Here is a 20140-nt window from a genome sequence, read left to right as displayed (position 1 = left end):
AGATTTCATTACATTATGTAACAAACCACACCGACATAATAAGTCGATCTTATGCTGCATCTTGGTGTGACAGTCTTGTTTTGCTTTTTAACCTAGAAACTTAACAAGTATCATTTCAACATACAGGTTTACCAAACAGACTTGAATGCAATATGTGCAACTAAACAGCACAATTGTTATTAACATAAATGGGGCTATTCCAGTTGAAATCCATATACCCTCTATGGAAGACATGACCTTAATCTCCCACACAAGGGTGTAGATTTCATATACAGTCAACCATTCAGGTAGCTCCATTTGAAATTCACACTCCCTGTGTGGAAGATCAAGGTCAGGTCTTACATTTGGATCTTGTATGGATTTCAACTGGAATAGCCCAATCATGCTGCCATACTGCAGTGAGGGGCATGTTAAAATTGAAACCTACCCTTGACAGTGTATCACTATCCGATTCACTAACACCGCGTCGTCTTCTGTTGCCAAAGAACCGCGGTAAGTCAGTCAACATTGGAGACTCGGACAAGTGGCTGTCTCTTGGTGACATACTGATGTCATCTGGTGACGAGGGTTCAAAGAAGTCAGGTGGTGGTGACCCCACTGGTGGAGACATTGAGCCAGTAGAGCTCTCCGACATTGAGATTTGTCTCTCTAAGATGACAAATTGTGTCACATCCATTGGTGAGATGGATGGTCTGGTGCGGGCGCGGGTGCAGTGGTATGTAGATCCCCGTACATGTGTATCTGAATTTCTCTGTGAGAAATAAAGGTTGAAGTCATATATATGTCAGTTATCAATAGATGGACATCGTTAATGCAAAAGTGTAATTTTTCGCCATTTGCCGGTTTTGAGCTTCTTTTGCCTGCCTTTAAATATGTGATATTAAGTTGTCTAACATAGAACTATACATAAAACACTTTCTAAAATTACATTTCACTTTCTTTTTCATTTATTTGCTAAAAACAAATATTTTCAGAAAGTGTTTTTTGAATTCACGAAGCTAATCATCTAACAGAAAAATGCCAGTAGGAGCAAGAGCTGCACTTAATATAAAGTTCTTCCATTACCTATGGGGACAACCCAAAAGATAGATGAAGTCACATAAATGAAACTAGTTTTGTTTCTCGGCCAACCCCTCTCTCCCTGCCAGTAACATAATTCCAAAATGTTGAAAATTACATTTTTAAGACTGATGATTTATACAAACATAATTGAGATTTTTATCCACATCCTTCCAAACATACAGAACATCATCAATATCAATTTTTGGGTTATTCCCAAAAAATTCATCCCTAGATCCTTTTCAGTTGCTAAGTGGAAGTTTACAATAAATCTTGATTACCACTGCTGCCCCTATGGACAATAACAGGAAGCTGTCTTTGAACACAACCCTGGACAAGTTTAATCTAGAGCTATCTAGGCTATGATATACAGGTTATGGCACACACTGACCATGCAATAACGCATAAGTATGATAGAAGGAAGTCATACTAGCCTATGATATAGTTCACTGTAGGACATGGTCTATTTCTCTGTAATCTATCTTTAAATCTGATGTCTTGGGCAAGCAACATGTGGGGCTCTTGGTTATAAGCGCATTTATCAAACTATGAATCTCAATGTCATCACTAACATTGCATTCACATTTCACTGATATCAAACTATTCGGAGTGCTGTAGGTTTTGCTGTGGGAAATTATGTGATGAACACACTTTTATTAACAATTATATTCAAATATGTCCCCTTTAATTTCTGCATCACTTCCCGGTGACTGAATTATTTGTTCTTTATTTAAAATGTTTCAAAATCCCTTTCATATCCTTAAAGTAAATTGTTTAATTCTTCAGTGGTCCAGTTATGTAATGGTGATTATCCATCACGTTGAAGATTTGATGTCAAACATTTTGCTGTCATAACCATTGATTAGCCAATCAGCTTCAACAGCGCGATTTTGATCACTTCTGCGGCATTCACGCTTGAAGCACAGCAAAAACCAAGGAAGAATTAAAAAATTTACTTTACCATCTTCAAATGTTGCATTATTTTTTTATCTACCAGCCTGCAACATGGTTGTGTAATATACTCTTTTACTGTTTAACGCCCTGAGCACTACCTGCCAATCTAACATTGCCTTTGATTGGTCAATTACATCATTTTTTCACTTTAATCACCAATCAGAATGGAGCTTTGCAAATAATTCACCCCAATTTTTTTTGTGTTGTGTAATTATTCTAACAATGTTGCTGATTGGGTCAATTGATAACGACAATTTTTTTTTTTTGCCAATCGGCAGGTAGTTCTCATGAGGTTAAAAACCTTCTTACCTGCAACTGCACAACCTTCTCATGGTCTCTGAACTCTGTAGGATGCAAGTCAAACTGAGTCAGGTCCAAACTGCGACAAATTTCATTGCAGGCGTGTGTCGCAAAGAACAGCGCAAACCCTCTAGTACCAAGGTTGCCTTCATTGTACTCGGTCCCGGTGGATGTGTGGATTTGTGGATCCGTCCAAAGATCCCCACACCTGCAGAATTAAAACAATTGGTATATTTTGCTGATATCATTTTGATTTGATCAACTGATCTATTACTTGTTTTCACACAAGTTGATCAATGTTTAGTTATAGCTAATTAACCCTAACGCCCTAGCTGCTTTTTGGTGAGGGAGAAGGAAAGACGGAAGGACGAAAGAAAGAAAAAGAGAAAAAAGTGTGGTTTTGAACCACTGACCCCTCGGGTGCCAGACAGATGCACGGACCTACCTTGCCACGGGGTGTAGCTTTGCCGGCCAAGCTTTCCGTGACCATATGACTGTTCGCATGATGACGCAATCGCATCACATGGGATACCTGCCCGTGCATATGCTTTGTGAAGTTTGGTTTTGTGATGTTTGGTACCGTTAGGATTATAATAAATAAGAAGTTGCATAGCAAATACTATACTACTACAGTATTATTCTAAATACACTAATACAACAATATAATTTGACATATGTGTGAATGTTCATGTATGATAGTGAGAACTACTTTCATTAGTTCAAAATAGTACAGATTAAGTTTTGAAAATCACCAAAAAAAAATCAAAATAATATCACAGGAAATCACTGCAGCTGGAAAGAAACTCTCACATGCCAGAATTGTCAAAATTTGTCCTCAGACGAAGAAGAGATCAGGTGGAGAGAATCTGAACAAGAAAAAAAATCATATTCGCAAAGACAGCCTATACAGAACATTTGTGTTGTGAAGTAAACCAAGGAAGGTTTTGTTTTACAATTTTTTATGTCATGAAAATCACTAAGTATTGCTCATTTGAATCCTTGATTTCCTTCAGATAAATGTTAAAGAGAGAAGGTCACCAACTCACAAACCCTGCAAAACTGCTAATCACTTTTAGACGATTTATCATTTGTGGTAACCAGTCAAGATGATTGACTGATTAATTCCGCCAAACCCTAGAATCCATGTCTAGGTCTGGGTACCTGGCTGGGTTGCACTGCTTGATACAGCTGACATTTATATATGTATTTACCCTAAAGCTACAACATCTGATCTTATCTCCAAATACAGATCATTCATGCAAGTTCATAGGCAAGGTGAAGCTTAGTCATAAATCCTAAGTTTGTTTGTTTGTTTGTTTGTTTGTTTGTAAGCCCTTCAAGTGAATTTTCCAAAGCATTTTTTCTTTCCTTCCTTTCTCTTTCTTTATCTGTATTGTTAGTTTTATTTTAATTTTCTAAATTGTGGTCAGTAATAATACAAGCTTCTTGTGGTCATATAATTATGTGTTGTACCTCAATCATTATTGTGTGTACATTTAAAGGTAGTGGCCTCACTTGCCTTATGACAATATCTCACATAATATTTACTTCAGTGTCCATTTGATTCTTTTGATGCATTGTGGAAATTTAAAAAAATGGATTTTACTATAATTTATTTCTTATGTCTTCATTTCAAGGAAATCATGGTATTTTGCATGTTTGCAATTTTGTGATGACAGCATCCTGTGCTTTGCATACATTCCTACACTCTAAGCACTTCATCATATACACTGATGACACCCTATTGACACATTTAAACTCTACCAGATAAATTACCAATTTTGATAACACCAAAACAATAACATTGTATCAGTTATTCCTATTGTGACCTACATACATGTAAGTCAACCAATTCAAAACAAACCTTTGACATTTGAAACACCATAGTAATAATAATCACTTGGAAGTTTTAACATTGGGAAGTCGTTATACCACAATGAATGGCTACACATCCAGGGTAGCACCTGGGCACAGCTATACACAAATCCAGAATTTTCATCGTACCTGTAAAGCGCAATATGTTTTTAAAATAAAAAGAATTCATATTCTGTACAGCATGAATTTCAATATGTTCTGTTCCAGGGAACTGAAGAAAATAATCTAGGCTTAGTTTTATTAAATCTATCTCCAGATTACCTTATTGCAACCTATTATTATTTCATTATACATGTACTTGTCTGCAATATGGTTTTACTTTACATAGGAACACACACATCTATGTGAAGTAGTGAAGGATGCCTCTATCCATCCGAGTTGTGTGACACTGGGACGCTGTACAGACATTTGCCTATTCTAGTTAAAATCCACACACCCCGTATGGAAAACATAACCTTAAACTCCCACACAGGGGGTGAAGATTTCAAATGGAGTTGCCCATTCAGATAATCCCATTTGAAATTCACACTCCCTGTATGGAAGATTAAGGTCATGTCTTCCATAAGGGGTGTATGGATTATAACTGGAATAGCTTATTTTTCCACCCACTCAATTTTACCAGGCACTTCCCTGATTTGACTCAAATTGGAAGCTGAATCCCTTTTATAAAATTCGCGTACTACTAATCATCCGGCGCATGTTATTTTGAACGAGATCAGATATACGCTTCACATTGTGCGCGTACTACACAAGGACTATGTTTGAAATTAATTTAGCATTTTAGTTTAAACCTCCTCATCAATTAGCCCTAAATTCAAAATTCTGAAAACAGACACATCTATACAGGGAAAAGCCTGTTTTCTCCAAGTTGATATCCACCAGCCTATTGTTTTATGCTGACAAAGCCATTAATAAGATAACATAATTTAATTTGTGTGGTATTGCATCTCATAACCTTAAGTTCAACTTTGATGTTCCTCAAATTAAATCAACCATGTTGGTGCATTCTGAGCACGTATTTAGTTGCAAATGGATCAATTGACAGTGCATAGCTGAGACCTATAAATTGTATTGATAACATAGTACAATAAAGCCCAGAATCTAGAACATAGACAATTCAAGTGTGTGCATATTGATGCACTGATTTCTGCAGCTTAATTGTGTGACTGTGAACATCACAAAATTCAATGTAGCCTGCCTTATTATTGGTCTAAGGGCTGTGCGATAATTATCTCCCCCTCCCTGGTAAAAAATAAGGGGGCAAGCATTTTTTGGCAGGGCATAAAGAGCGATAAGCAATGTTTTGGCAGGCTGAGAAGGGGACAAAAGTAATTTTTGGTATGCCCAAGGGGTGGGGGCAAGGTTTGTTTGGAATGCTGAGAGAGGGGAAGCATTTTTGACACGCCACTTGAAATTTGCTCACCCTGGGAGGGACAGAAAAATATACAGCTCTAATCTTAAGGCCATAGAAGCAGTTGGTGAATTGGAATCAAGCCATAGGTCTATGTATTTACCAAAACTACTTTTTTGTACAATAAAAAATATTAATATTAAATTGAAATTTGTTTGCATTTAAATATTTAATATATGAAGAGCTTTGTTTCAAAACCCCTTACATCCACTTTTGGGTGAAATTGAGTTATTGACATGACATTATCGTGTGGGTAAAAATACACATTTTGGTGGTTGTTTGACCTTCATACCACTTTCCTTCCGAGATACGGTATATTTCCGTTTGGGAAATCTTAGGGAATTTCCGAAATCTGAACATAAAATTAATATAGAATTGTTTTGTTTTAATTTTTTGATGTATACTAGTAGCATGGAATGTTCTTTACCTTATAAAACCAAAGGGAACTGTTTTTGGGTCACTATTTTTGAAAAAAATCATTTTAATTAACAAAAGGTGTAGCTTCGAAATACTCAAAAATGCCATTTTCCCGAATTTAATTAAAATTCATAATTAAACAAGTAAATGAGATATTTCAATTTTTCTTTTTGATTTTGAAAGCATTAGTCAAGTTACATAAAGTAGTGCAAACAAATGGGCTCAAATATGATTGCAAAGGTGATTTCTAGAAAAGGGGTAAATTTGTTTTGTTGCAAAAGCCCTTTACAAAGGCGCGATATAAAATATATAATAAAATAAATAGGAAGGCTTCAAAATTGTACCAAACCTATTCTTTTACTTTCTATTCATCAACACTTTATCCAAACCCAAATTGAATCAAATCGAACCAGTAATACTTGCACAATTAAAAAAAGCTGTTTTTCTCAAAAAGTTAAAAGTGGATGTAAGGGGTTTTGCAACAAAGCTCTTCATATGCTTCAGTCAATAGAATGTAAAGGGTAATCATGGTAATACTATCATATCTCATTTTGTTATTATTTGGCATTATAATCAGTGTCATCAATAATAGTACAATAAAGTTAACCAAATTGCTTTTATTTGATGGCAATACCAGGTGCACAGATGACAAGCTGTAAACACGGGGACATGTGATCAAGTTCATGGCATCGATCTGCATGGTGCAACCATGAACTACATATGACTCACAGCACAGACACGTCCTCACAGTCACAACAACCAAGAATAATAAAAAAATTAAATGACCTACTAGGAGAATGCTTGCAAATTTATTTTCCTGGAACATGTAATAATATACGTCAGTACTTATACTGTAAAAAAAATAAGAACGGACTACAGAATGGGCAAATGCGTAAGGCGGCAACCTCTCTTTATATATTCTTTACAATGATCTCCCTCAAACATCAGGTTACTTTTGAAGCATATGTTGCAGTTTATACATCATTGAACTCCTTACTTTCCATACAATATTATTATGATTTTATTCCAATGTACTAAAGTGACTCATCTCTGAAACAGTAAATAGTAGGTAGCGGGTACATTGTACGCGTTATATATTGGGGGTGGTGCCTGGCCAAAATTATTGGGGGGCCAATGATACTTTTCCATAGGCATCAAATTATTTTCATTGTGACCACAACTTTCATTATTTTCATGAAAATGCCAATTATCTGAAAATAGAGCTGGGAATAATCAAAATTGAAACCCTCAAAATTTCCAATATGCCCTGCTGATCATATCATCAACAGTTTTTCTTGGTTGTAGGTGTAGAGGATACATGTGGTAAATAATGGAAATTTAAGGATTACCTCATTAATATGTTTCTGGTGATAACAAAAATTGCACATTTTTCTTTTCATTTTGATAAAAACAAATTCAAATCTTTTCTCAATTTGTTGCAAAGTGTCTATAAAGATGGTCCAAGCATTATTTCATATTTTGCCATGATCTTACATCAACAATATAGACGAAAAACAGTTCAATAATGAACAATGGATAATGGAAGAGTCCCCTCATCACTCGACAATAAATATGTGATGGGAAACTTAACATCAACTTTCATTATGTGGGCCCTACATTCTTTTATTTCAAAATCCTAAGAAAAATTTAGTTGGATGTTGCACATCAAGCAGTGATCCTGGTAAAACTCATGCATTATTTAACACATTGAACAGTTTGTGTGTCAATTTCATTTTATAGCCGCATCCACAAACAACTGTATCAATATCCAGTGTTTGTAGTCTTTGTCAAAGACTACTGGCAACCAAGGTGGATGCTGTGAAATTGAGCCGCGAAGTGGCAAGTAATTGCGACCAAGGTGGGACGAGCAGCGAAGCTGCGACAGATCTGTGAAACCGCGACATGTGACACACAGTAGTTTCTCTCCCTATGGATAATACATGGTCTGTAGCACAGACTAGAGTGTAAAACACTTCAATCCTAGGACCTATACCTTTACAATATTGATGTTGCTTTATCATCCAAAATGTACTTGAATTTGTAAGTCCATATCTATAGGGTATATTGAATCTAGTTTATATGACATCTTGAAATAGAGAAGGTAATAATTATAATAATGAGTGATTAAAGTTGATAAAGGCTTCATTCATTCCACCAAATGATTTCTGGTAGATGGTAACATTTCTTATGATGAATACATTTATTAAGGGGAAAGAACTGCATGTGATAATAAACTGCAGAATAGATGCTTTTCAAAGAGTCTCAATTCTTTCAAATTTTACATTGAGATAAAAGCATAGTATATTGATCCCAGTGTCTCGTTGTTCAAAGTAGATTAGTAGAAATGTTGACATAAGCTGCTCGCCACTTTTCCATTTACCCACCCACCCAACTAAATCTAACATAAGGCACTTAAGTTATTTCAGATGTACTTGATTTGTGCACTCAAATAACTGCAAAAGTCAATACTTTTTAATAATAATCTTGATATTTTCTCCCTTATTATACAAACACATAATATGTTTTGATTTTATGCTTGAGTGTAGCTAGCCTGCAGCACAAAATAGAGGATATGGTATAAAATTGATGCAGCACAAACAAATTATTTCATTTTGAATTCAACAAAACCTGTTGGGATTAACATTTAGCCATTTTGTATTTCTAGTAATGGATATTCTGACCGTTACAACCAATTCGTTTTTTTCTTTATCTTTCCAAGGTTAGTTATGTATTTTTGTAAATTATGCATTGCAAACAACGATTGCCCATGAGAGCAAAATACCTTTTTTTTTGTTTAGCTTGTTTAGCTTGTTGTCTTATTTCTTTTACAGTGATTTAAACATTTTTCCCCAAATCATATCAACAAAACATCTCTATTGCAACATATGACATCTCAACAATCATCTACATGAATAAATTTAGAAAACGTCTCCACATTGCATTTCCAAAATCATGTGTATGTAATCATGGTAATATGCTTTTCTCTGATAAAATAAAAGATTCTATTGTTACGTGACAAAAATAACTCAAAATCTATGCATGTTAGCCAACCTTGGTTCAGGCACACATCTTTTCTTCCAATGTCAAATGTATACAAGCAGCAAGTAGGCCAACAACACAGAAAAGAAAGAAAAGAATGATAGATATACAATGTATATAGATAGACACCCAGACACACCCCCCCCCCCAGACAGACAGACAGACAGCAGGGCCTAGATTTCACCTTGGTTTGTGAGAATCAAAATCCATCATAGTCACTGCACTTACTGTATGATACAATGAGAGAAGTTGATTGTCGCAACCGAATCTTACGGAATCATTTCGAGAATCGATTCTGTGATTCTCATCAAAATCTAGGCCCTGGACAGACAGACGAACGGACAGAAAGTCAAAGAAGCAATCTTTGAGGCCAAGCAGTATTTTCAATAACATCTTTTTTACAGACCAAAACTGCTACAGAATGAAGCTAAAACTGAATATCTTTTAATTACGACAGACAATTTGCCACTCAATTTTCCGGTCCTATCTCACACTGGTACTCACCCTGGATATCCACCACTATCAGCTTATGGCCAGATCTCTCAAAGGTGAAATGACTAAATGACTGAAACAAAACAAATTCAAAGAGATTAAGACTAGTAAAGCTCAGCAGCCTCTTGCTAAGTGGGTGCAAAAATGGTGTTCCTCAGAATAATTTTCTGGCACACTTTGATTTAAAAGTACATGTTTATTTCCAGTATGCGTGTTATAATACACACTAGCACTACCTGGTATGTGCACAACCCTTCATATTATTTGTGCTTTAAGACACCAATTATTATTCCATCTAAGCTTTTCCTGCTAATTGACAACTTTGTTCCCCCCTCCCCATATGTATTACAATTCAATATGGTGGATTCTCAAAAGTGTAACACAAAGGGCTATTCATAGTTAGAACTCTCCTGGTGTAAAGTCTTTGAACATTCTGTGTTTTATTTTAGCTCTGTTTTTCTCCATTTCCTTCCTCCACTAAGAAATGCCAAAATACAACGCAACTTATTCTATATTCATATGTTTTTTTCTTGTGAAAGCTTATTATATTTCTATTGATGCAAAATCCACACCTTTTATGAAGTTGTTCAATTGGAGAGAGAGACAAGCAGTTAAATTGTCTCATATTACCCAAGATTTTATCTGTAATGATATTACAAATGATATTACAGGTACCCTGGTAATTAGATAAGCAATATTACTATGATATTGCTGCTACTGATATTAGTACTGACCTCTGGTTTCCATGAAATACATGTACATTTGTATAATCAGTTGTAATGGCTGTGCAAGCTTGTCCTATAATTGTGAAGAGTGACCAATCTGATAAACAATTTGTACTTGGTCTTCACTACCAAATAATACTTCATAGTGCGTAAGTTGTTTGGTAATATCTTTGCTGTCATAGATGCTTGGATCTCAAAATTGGTTTTGCATACAATTATAAGACCTAGTAAAAGACTGTTAAGGGATTTTGGTAGATCGTCTTAAAAGAGTTAACAGCTACACATCAATGTGTGCATATAAAATATGATTACTATCAAATTAAAACTACCCTTGATAAATTCATGTTGGAAAAATTTCTATTACTAAATTATCAAAACAATGAAGTTCTACACACAATATATTTGCTTGGCAGGAAAAACCTACTATATACATTTGACTATTGAAAACCTCCTGGGCTGGAAAACCTCCTGGACATAGTTTAAAAAACCTCCCATGTGCAAAACTGTATTTTAGACCAAAACAGAATGAAACTAAAAATCACAATTGCCAATATTTTTGTGAGATTTTTAGCTCCAGCAATGTCTCTTCTATAAAATAAATTACCAACATAGGGTTTTTTGTTGTTAATTGGGCTGACATTTGCACATCTATTGGATGTTTTGAAACTGGCACCCACTTTTACATACAAAGTTTGATTTCAAAATTCAAATGTCACAAGGTTTTCCCAGTCCAGCTATGATATAAAATTGATACAATCCACTGAAAAGCTGCTCATCAATCTTGTCTTGATCACAATCTTACCTGCGGTGTCTGACGCAGAGCTTCATCTCTAACAAAGCCTGAATTTGAATTGTACTTTGTGTATTCTCCCTCTATGAAGTTCTCCAGGTGGAATAGTGGCTTGCCTGGTCTATCCTTCATCTCAAGTACACACATCTGACAGATGTCCACCTGCGCATTCAATAAAGTAACATGAAAGGAAATAGCAATCAGTAGAAATATGACAACATTAGTGACATTTGATATCAATATGTAATGCTGCTCAAATGTTGAATGAGTAGTATGCAAGGCAATTTCATTACATTAACAACGAGGTGCTCTTTAAACTTCCCTATAAGAAAATAAAATGCCGAAGATAGAAGCCACTTTAGTTGTGTCACTTAACTGTAGGATTGTTTTATCAAATGATGTATCAACAGCAACTAACCTGATCAACAGGCAACCTGTAGACTAAATAGCATCAAATTGTATGAACTGTGGCGCAATTTTTATTTTCATTTTGCTTAAATATTTGTTTTTTAGGAAATTTTTCCTTCAGTAATCAGCCTTTCAATATTTCATTATAACTGGGTACATTAAGGGATGGGGTATGAGCGTTTGGACAGTATTTATTTTGGGACATTAGAGCACATCAGACATATCAATTGCATTCTGAATACGAAGAATGTCCTTCTGATATCAAATAATTTTGATTTTTGAAATTCGCAATTTAATACACATTTTATGGCAAATCATTAAAAATTGATATTTTTGATATTTAACAGTACTCAAGTAAACTTTATAAATCTGATGATTTATACTTAAAATGTATGTAGGTGGGATGAAAAGCCGACGATCAATTGAAAATTTTGACATTGCGTATTGAAGATATGAATTTTTTTAAAAAAAACAAAAAAAAAAATTAGGTCTTTTTGGAAAAAAATCCATATCTTCAATATGAAAGGTCAAAATTTTCAATTGACCGTCGGCTTTTCCTCCTAGCTTTCCTCCAAACATTTGAAAAATATCAAATTTTTATAATTTGTCATAAAATTTGTATTATATTGTGATTTTCAAAAATTAAAATTATTTGATATCAGAAAGACATGCTTCAGATTCAGAATGCAATTCGATAGGTCTGAGGTGCTCTCATGTCCCACAAAAAATACTGTCGAAACGCAATAAACGCTCATTCTAGATCCCTTAAGGTTGAACACATTTTGATGTTGTAACTTTGAGCTAAATGCAGTATACTATAGAAAAATTATTTAATTTGTGTGTACATCGTGGAATATTCTTTGCGTGGCTGTGCGAGTGTGCGTAGTAAGCTGTTGTACGCAGAAAACCTTGCTAATATGGACGCGTAGAGTAGCGTTGTATGCTCGTGTATTAGCATGATTAGTCGCGGAGTAGCAAGCATATTTAAATATTCCACGATGTACACAAATTAAATAATTTTTCTATACATTTTAGCTACAAATTAGAAGCCCCCTTAGAGCATAAGTACTCCTCTGTTTATTGTATGTTGATAAGGTTTCAAATCTAAATACCAAATCATATTTTAAAACACATAAGCTTGATAAAAATATATATTGCCATCAGTTATATATAGAACCAGCCTCCAACATTTACCTCAACCAGACAAAGGCCATTTAAAGCAATCATTTCAGCCTAAGTCCTGAAGAAAGTTAACCCAAATATTATCACGCCAGTCTCATCATGCATTCATTCCTTGCAGGCATGATGCAGTATGAATAAATCTATACAGCATGTAGCCAGTATAGATCAACTTTTATGGAGATTTGCATGCAACATAAGTTGCACATGAAATATGGATATTTGTCAATTGCTTTCATATGAGCTTATATGAAGCAAATCTACACCATGCCTTCCATGATAGTACATGGTCACTATATAACACAACACAAAAAGTCCTCACTTCTTTGAGGGGTCATCATTTTGGATAAATAAGGTAAAATTGGTATGAACAACTGAACATGTAAAGCATTTTGTTGGCTACAGTTGGATACCTCACTTGTGTAAAAATATATCGAAATCTTCATGATTTTATGAAAACTGGTGCAATTTCAAAAGCCGGAATGTCTGTTACTGTGTAAAGGACATGCTTTAATGGGCATTGACCATGCATAATGCTTGATAATTTGAAAATTTACCGATTGATGACACACACTGTCTGCTTCTCCCTTCATGCAAGTGCAACAACTAAGGCTTAGCCACTTTACACTGTGTACTCTGTTTGCATCTGCAACTTCTCAAATCCCACCAATTTTCTTAAAGTTGGTAATATCGAAGTTTCAATTCCTTTGGTACAAGTGAGTCAATCTGTAGCTAACAATATTTGTCAAACTTTCCTATCAATTTTACTGTATTGATCTATCATGCTGTTCTTTTTGTGCTGTGTATACTTATAAAGAATTGGAAAGACTTCCCTATCTCCTGTGGGCAGGGGCTTTAGCATGGAATGTACCCTTTTTTCCCTTCCCCTCACCTTCTTTGGTGGGTTGTGTCGACTGTACTCTTCGCCCCAAATTTTAGCATCCATCTGCAAACGAACATCTTGGAAATAGACCTGTCTATCCACAGTTTCCATGTACGATTTGGCCACAAAGTTGCCGGCATGCTTCCAATCCCTAGACTTGGCAAAGTTGGACTTCTTCTTCCTGCATGTTTCAAAAAGAAAATGAAAATAGTATTTAGAATAAAAAATAAATATTCAGAAAATGTCCCTTGCATTGTGGACTGAAGGAATCATCACACAACAATGACTCCCACCTGCAGAAGAGACCAACAAAATAACGCTGGGAAGAGGTAATCTTTTCAAATTACAGCACCTAAAAGTATGGAATGTCTTGCCAGAAACTATGAAACCTTTTACTTTGAAGACAAATTTTAAAACGTGTTGAGGTAAGTTTAAACTGGTCACACAACTTAAGAAAAATTTGACTTACTCAATTTTAAAACGTTTTTTATGGGAGGCATTTGCATTGCATTTTGTATTCCACAATGAGATTTAGTAATCATCATTGTATGTCACATGATCTGATCCACTCAGACCACAGTCAGAAATTTTGAACATTTTTGAAAATTGAGTTACTACCATTGCTAACTTTCTCGGTACCAAGTTCCTGATGTTGAAATCACATCATCCTGGCTTAATTGGTTGCAAAGTTTATTTTTTACATTTAGGTTCATTTTATTTTTGCATTGTAACTTTACCAATTTGCACTTTGCACGGATCCGCCATCTTGAACAAGGTTCTACCTGCAAATGCATGCGCAAAATGTGCATTTTTATTTCTCGCACCTGAAGGCTTTTGCAACACGTATGTGGTAATTAAAGCGTGCGTTTGACCTGCATAAGCACACACATTGCACATTTTGTGGGTAAAACCTCGATTTGAGATCGCCATGCAATCGGCGAATACCTCAATATCATTGAGCACTGCCAACTTTAGTCTGATTTGGCTGGATCAGATCATGTCACGCATATTACTGCATGAAGCAACAAGCATTGCTTTAAAAGGCTTTCATTACTGAGGGGAAAAATTGAAATACTAGGTCATCTAAACAAGTTCCCTATCCATGAATGATGTGTTCTGATTACAAACAATTTAATTGTTTCTTTAAAATGACTGAAAATGTATAGCTTGTGATGTGAATGATAATACAACTTTGTTTCTAGATTCTGAATTTTCCAATTGTAATTCCATTTTGCTGTCTACCCCTGAGGGGCTGTGTGATAATTATGTGTTTCTGGGACGACCTCCTTGTATATAATGCCAGATCTTGGGGAACACATGCTTAAAACCTTAAATTGTCTAACCATGAGGTACAAGTGCAGCGAGCAGGAAATTGTGCATGAACATTTTCCTACTGTTTTGTATGCCTTTAGTTTTAAGAGTGTAAGTCAAAAAGGTGCCCCAAAGATTTGTGCCAAAAATTTCTTGAGATGAAAAGTTTTGCCCCTATAATTCACTCCAGGGCCAGGGTACACAAAATTATTGTACCACCCCATTCATTTTGCTTTCTGCACATATTAAATTTAAATCACAATCTGCAACTGGGATCTTTTATTATTTATAACAAATCCTGCTAGCTACGTAATCAGTAATCTGATTGTGCTAGATACTCCCCTCGTGAAAATTATAATGTGATCAACTATCTACCAAGTGTCTGAGTGCTTGAACTGTCGCACCGTGTCGTCGTCCCTTTTGTTGTTATTATGAGAGCTCTCCATCACATGACATGCACAGTTGTAGCTTGCTACAATATGGCACGGATGTGATGCTCAGCTATCCCTGGATACGTTAACACCATATGCTGTTCCTTCTTTAATAATAATTACTTGCTTTGGAATGTGAGAATTAGCAAAAAATTGTTTTGAACGTTGTATTCAAATTTTATATATCCCTCATTTTCTTTTGGGGGGGTTTGTGAATCTGTATGATCATGTAACTCAGTGAGGCACTAGTAACGTTAATTATTCTCTATTGACGAATGAGAGAGTTCTAATAGAGAACTGGAAACTATGAATCCAGATTTATTTCTTTAGAAAAATAGTTAGTTATTCTTATAAAGATCTAGGCCTTTATGCTTAATATTTATACTTTTCGTGCAATCAGTTTTGATATTGAATTTATTTGTTTTTGATATTAAATTAATTTGTAGTTTGATATTTGGTGCAGTAAAATTTTAAATATTAATTATTACCTATGCTGGTACATAGGGTGATTTTTTAGTGTTTTATCTTTATGCTTTTTGGGGTTCCCACATAGGTTTATGTAATATTAATGGTATTTTATTTTTATATACATGTTGTTATAAAGTTACATTGTAATTTGAATTATTTGTATACCGGTATCTAAATTTTAATTTAATTTTAATATTGTGTATTGATGTACATGTAGTATTTGAAAAAAAAACCCTTTTTGAGTAATTATGTAAATGTTGTATTGATCCCTGAGCCTCAAGGAAAAACAGATGTTTTCAACTGATTGAGTGTCCCAGGTTAAAGACGAAATAAAAGCAAACAAACAAACAAACAAACAATCAGTAAAGAAGCCTGATTTATTTATAAAATAGTTTGTTAGTTGTTTATACAAAGATCTATATGCATAGACCCTAATGATGTTTGAAAAAAATAAAAACAAATATAGGCCCTTTACATAAAAAGTATCAAAAATAACAATAATAATGAAATAACAACAATATAAATTGAGAGTTCCATTACAAAGTTTGGCAAAAGTCCAAAATTTTAAATGTATGCAATTTAAAATACCTAACCCAATATTTAATTTGTATGAAACAATTTATAATAAGTGCATAAAATTTCTGTTTATTTACATTCATCCAGTATTGTATTGTCACCCCAAAATTGCTGTTAGACCGATCAAATATTCAACCATGCAGGGTCTCTTGTTTACACCATGATACTTGGCAGTGTGCCAGGTGTAGAGTTCAAACAGAAACATATTGGCCTAGGTTCCCAGGTACGCAAATGGCAGACTTGACAAAAAGAACCAAAACCTGTGTATTTGTACACTTCTTTGATTACTTGAGATATACATGTAGATTTTTAAAATGGTTGCCCCAATAATTTAAGGGAAAATTCATAATTTTAAGGTAAAATTCATAATTTTAAGGTAAAATTCATAATTTTTTAGGTATAATTCATAATTCAAGTTAAAATTTATGCATTTCAAAAGCTTCCGTGCAACACCTCCCGCATGCACCCTCCTCAGCATTACGCGTCTCGGAGAAGGCCTCATATCAATGCCCCCCAAAAAATCTTCCAGAGCCTCTTGACTGGGTGGATAAAAAGTTACTAAAAACTGACTTGTTCATAGAGCTACTAGCATTTGTGAAATATAGAGTACTACCAATTTAGATCTGTGTACAGCAATTTTTGATGTATTATCTCTCAAATAATATAATACCCGACTAGTGAAGCAGCAAACCTGATAAACAGCTGCTGGACAATACACATCAAAAGTGAACATTTTCAATCCACTTATATTTTCAGGCTTATGACAAAACAACCAGCAAGCAATAAATTTTAAAGCATAAAAATATTTTCAAAGGAAATGTGATTTGTTGTTGGTAATTATGTTATGTCAGTCTTTTGTCACAGTAAACACAAAATTTACAGTGAGCAAAAATTGCTACTTAAAACGTTATTAAGAAATCCCAGGGTCTTATTTAACTAAACAACTGGAATAGAAACTAAAAACAAGATGGGACTATTAAGAGATGTTAACGTAGATGATTATTAAAACCCAAACCATGGTTCTTGCCCCAGCAGTATTTCAGAAATGCTTCAGTCTGGATGCATACAAAGGAAGCTATCTACTGAAGATGGCATGATGATTATTGTAGAGTGTTGGGAATTGGGTCTAAAGGAGATGTGACGCTGCTGACAAAGCTTGACAATATGGTAGCACAATCCAAGAATATATCTTGGTGCATTTACTTATGGTTTATAACAATGTGATCAAGATAAAATAGCTCTTAGGATGATACTGGTATAGTGAGCAGTGAGGACTACAGGAAACTGAGCATTTAGATTTCAACAAAACATGAGCACCTGTACGATTTTTTAATTAACTGTTAAAACTAGAAATGCATTTTTTTTACCCAAGAAGAACTGTCTCTCCTGTACAAGGGCAGCTCGTCTGGATGCATACACACGGGCTTTTATCCATCTATTGAAGATGTCAGCATTGGCAGATATTGGGATAAAAGCTAGCCAAATAATGACAATATGGTTGGGGAAAATATGGCATGTGCCCAGGTATATTAAGGGGTACCTGTGCACTGTGATTTGCAGTGATATAATCATGATATAACCAGGCATGTTTGAGTGCCTCAAACTATGTCTTATTTCATACACAGTGCACAAAAAAATTAAGGTACCAGTTATGTTCACCCCTACTGTACATTGGGGTACCAGTTATGTTCACCCCTGTACATTGTATATCCTAAACAAAGACAAATGAGTCTAAATTAAAACAAGCAGGCAATGTAGTCTTACGTCTGATTTAATGTTCTCATTTTTTGAAATTGGTTGAGAATTTAAAAAAACAACGGAAAGGAAAGAACAAAATCAAAAGTTGCACTTTTATGTTCTAATTAATGAAAACATGATGCTAGTTTTAATTTAATGTGCTAATCAATAGAAACCACAGTGCTAGTTTTCTTGTTCAATTGGACATGCAATTTGCAGATCATTATCTTTATTTCTTGAACTATTTCAACAAACAAGGTCTCAAATCCGAGTTAATTGGCTGCTGGTTCCAATTATGACATATGCCTTTGCTGAGAATATACATGGGTGAACATAACTGGTACCTTAATTCTTTTGCACATTGTATTGCAAATTTAACCGCTCTCTCTACAACACAGTCTGTTTAATTTTAATAACCCAATTTCAACAAAAACAAGTTTGCGATTTAGAATTTGACATATATTTTACGAATGCTGCTGAAAAACACAAATGTGAGCAAATAATGATCCTAATTCAATGAGAAATGCTAAACTAAACTAATCAGTGTTTTTTAAACCCCTCAACGCCCATTGCAAGTTACTTTCCTGTAGCTGGTCACAAAAAACTTCCTGTTCAGTTTTTGATGAGGTTATGTGTAATTTGCATTTTCTCAAATGCCCACCCCCTATTAACACTTAGTAAAATTAGTATCTAATTTTTTAAACAATTAATAACAATAATAATAATAATAAAATACATTTATAGAGCGCTATAAAGGCAGTTTTGTAAAATTAATCTAATTTTTTAAACAATTAATAATAATAATAATAATAAAATACATTTATAGAGCGCTATAAATGCAGTTTCAAAGCGCTGTACACAATAACAACTTCACGATTAACAATTTTTTTGCCGTTATAATATAATATAATGAAATAAAGAATGTTGATGACAACATTTGGACAAAATAATCAAATTCCATTCTGTTTCTGGCCATTTTTAGAGTTACAATGTACAAACCCCAAACCATAATCCTAAACTCTAACCTTAACTTTTTACCTAAATCCTAATCCCTAAACCTAACTTAAATTCTTTATCCAAGCCCTCTCCCTAACCCCAATTCAACAGTATGCACAATTTTGAAAGAACTGTGATTCTTTTGACCATTTTGAGACTTTACCTCAATCAGTATGGATGACATTAGGCAGGGATTTTCAGGTAATTTTGTGCCCAGGTACCAGACACATTTTTCGGGCGAGTAATCGGGTACCCAAAATTCCAATTTTTTTTTTGGTTTCAGAGTGTCTCTGGACCTGATCATTCATGGTTGACTTAAAAAAAAATGTTTGTGTTTTTAAATATGCAAAGTGATAATTTTCTGTTCATGTTAATATTCTCTATTAGGGGGCTGGCATTTTCTTTGGAAGGGGGGATCCCAAATATGTCGGTGACCGGAGTCAATTTTTTTTATGACCCCCTATCGCGGGCAAATTTTTTTTCACGACTCCCCCCCCCTATCGCGGGTCGAAAAAATTTATGACACCCCCCTTCCAACTACAGACTCAAGAAAAATTATTCATTGCCGGAACTAAGGCGCGGAGCGCGTCAAAACTTAAAAGTGAAGAAAGTGTGTGGAGCGTGTTAACATTTTTATTATAAGTGTAAAGAAGGCGGGCGGAGCGTGTAAACATTTTGCATAGATCGCATGCACATTTCGATTGCGAAGTTAAAGAATGCGCATGCTGCGCGCGAAAATTTTGAGTTACCAGCCCTTAATAATTCTATAACCACCCCTATTTTGGGTGTTAAAAAAATTATAACCCCCCTATTATTGGTCTGAAAATTCTATGACCCCCCCTGTATTTTTGGGACCCCTCCCCCCACCCAGCCCCCTTATTGATTTCAATATGGATACAAATGCAATGCAATATGGATACAAATGAATGATACTCGTATTTAGCTCTAGGTCCAGGAACACTCTGAAACCAAAAAAATAAAGAACTTAAAAAAAACATTGGGGGGGAATTCTGGGTATCCGATCTTGGACGGGTACCCGTGAGCCTGCCCGAAAATCATTGCCTTAGATGACATTGACATGGAATAAGG

At 34.8% G+C, this 20140-nt stretch overlaps 1 protein-coding gene across 1 annotated transcript in view; it reads right to left on the bottom strand.

Annotated features, from left to right (window-relative positions):
• LOC140160608 (eukaryotic elongation factor 2 kinase-like) overlaps nt 1-20140 on the bottom strand; it is a 63415-nt gene that overhangs the window by 16396 nt on the left and 26879 nt on the right. Inside the window, exons 4-8 of the mRNA XM_072183856.1 lie at nt 13542-13713; nt 11075-11224; nt 9556-9620; nt 2323-2521; nt 428-751 (exon numbers count right to left, since the gene is read on the bottom strand). Coding sequence (XP_072039957.1) covers nt 428-751; nt 2323-2521; nt 9556-9620; nt 11075-11224; nt 13542-13713 — 910 coding nt within the window. The remainder of the gene's footprint in view (nt 1-427; nt 752-2322; nt 2522-9555; nt 9621-11074; nt 11225-13541; nt 13714-20140) is intronic.

Source organism: Amphiura filiformis, chromosome 1 (genome assembly GCF_039555335.1).
Source record: "Amphiura filiformis chromosome 1, Afil_fr2py, whole genome shotgun sequence".
NCBI lineage: Eukaryota > Metazoa > Echinodermata > Ophiuroidea > Amphilepidida > Amphiuridae > Amphiura > Amphiura filiformis.
Note: the sequence above shows the minus strand (reverse complement) of the source record. Positions and strands in the feature narration are given on the sequence as shown.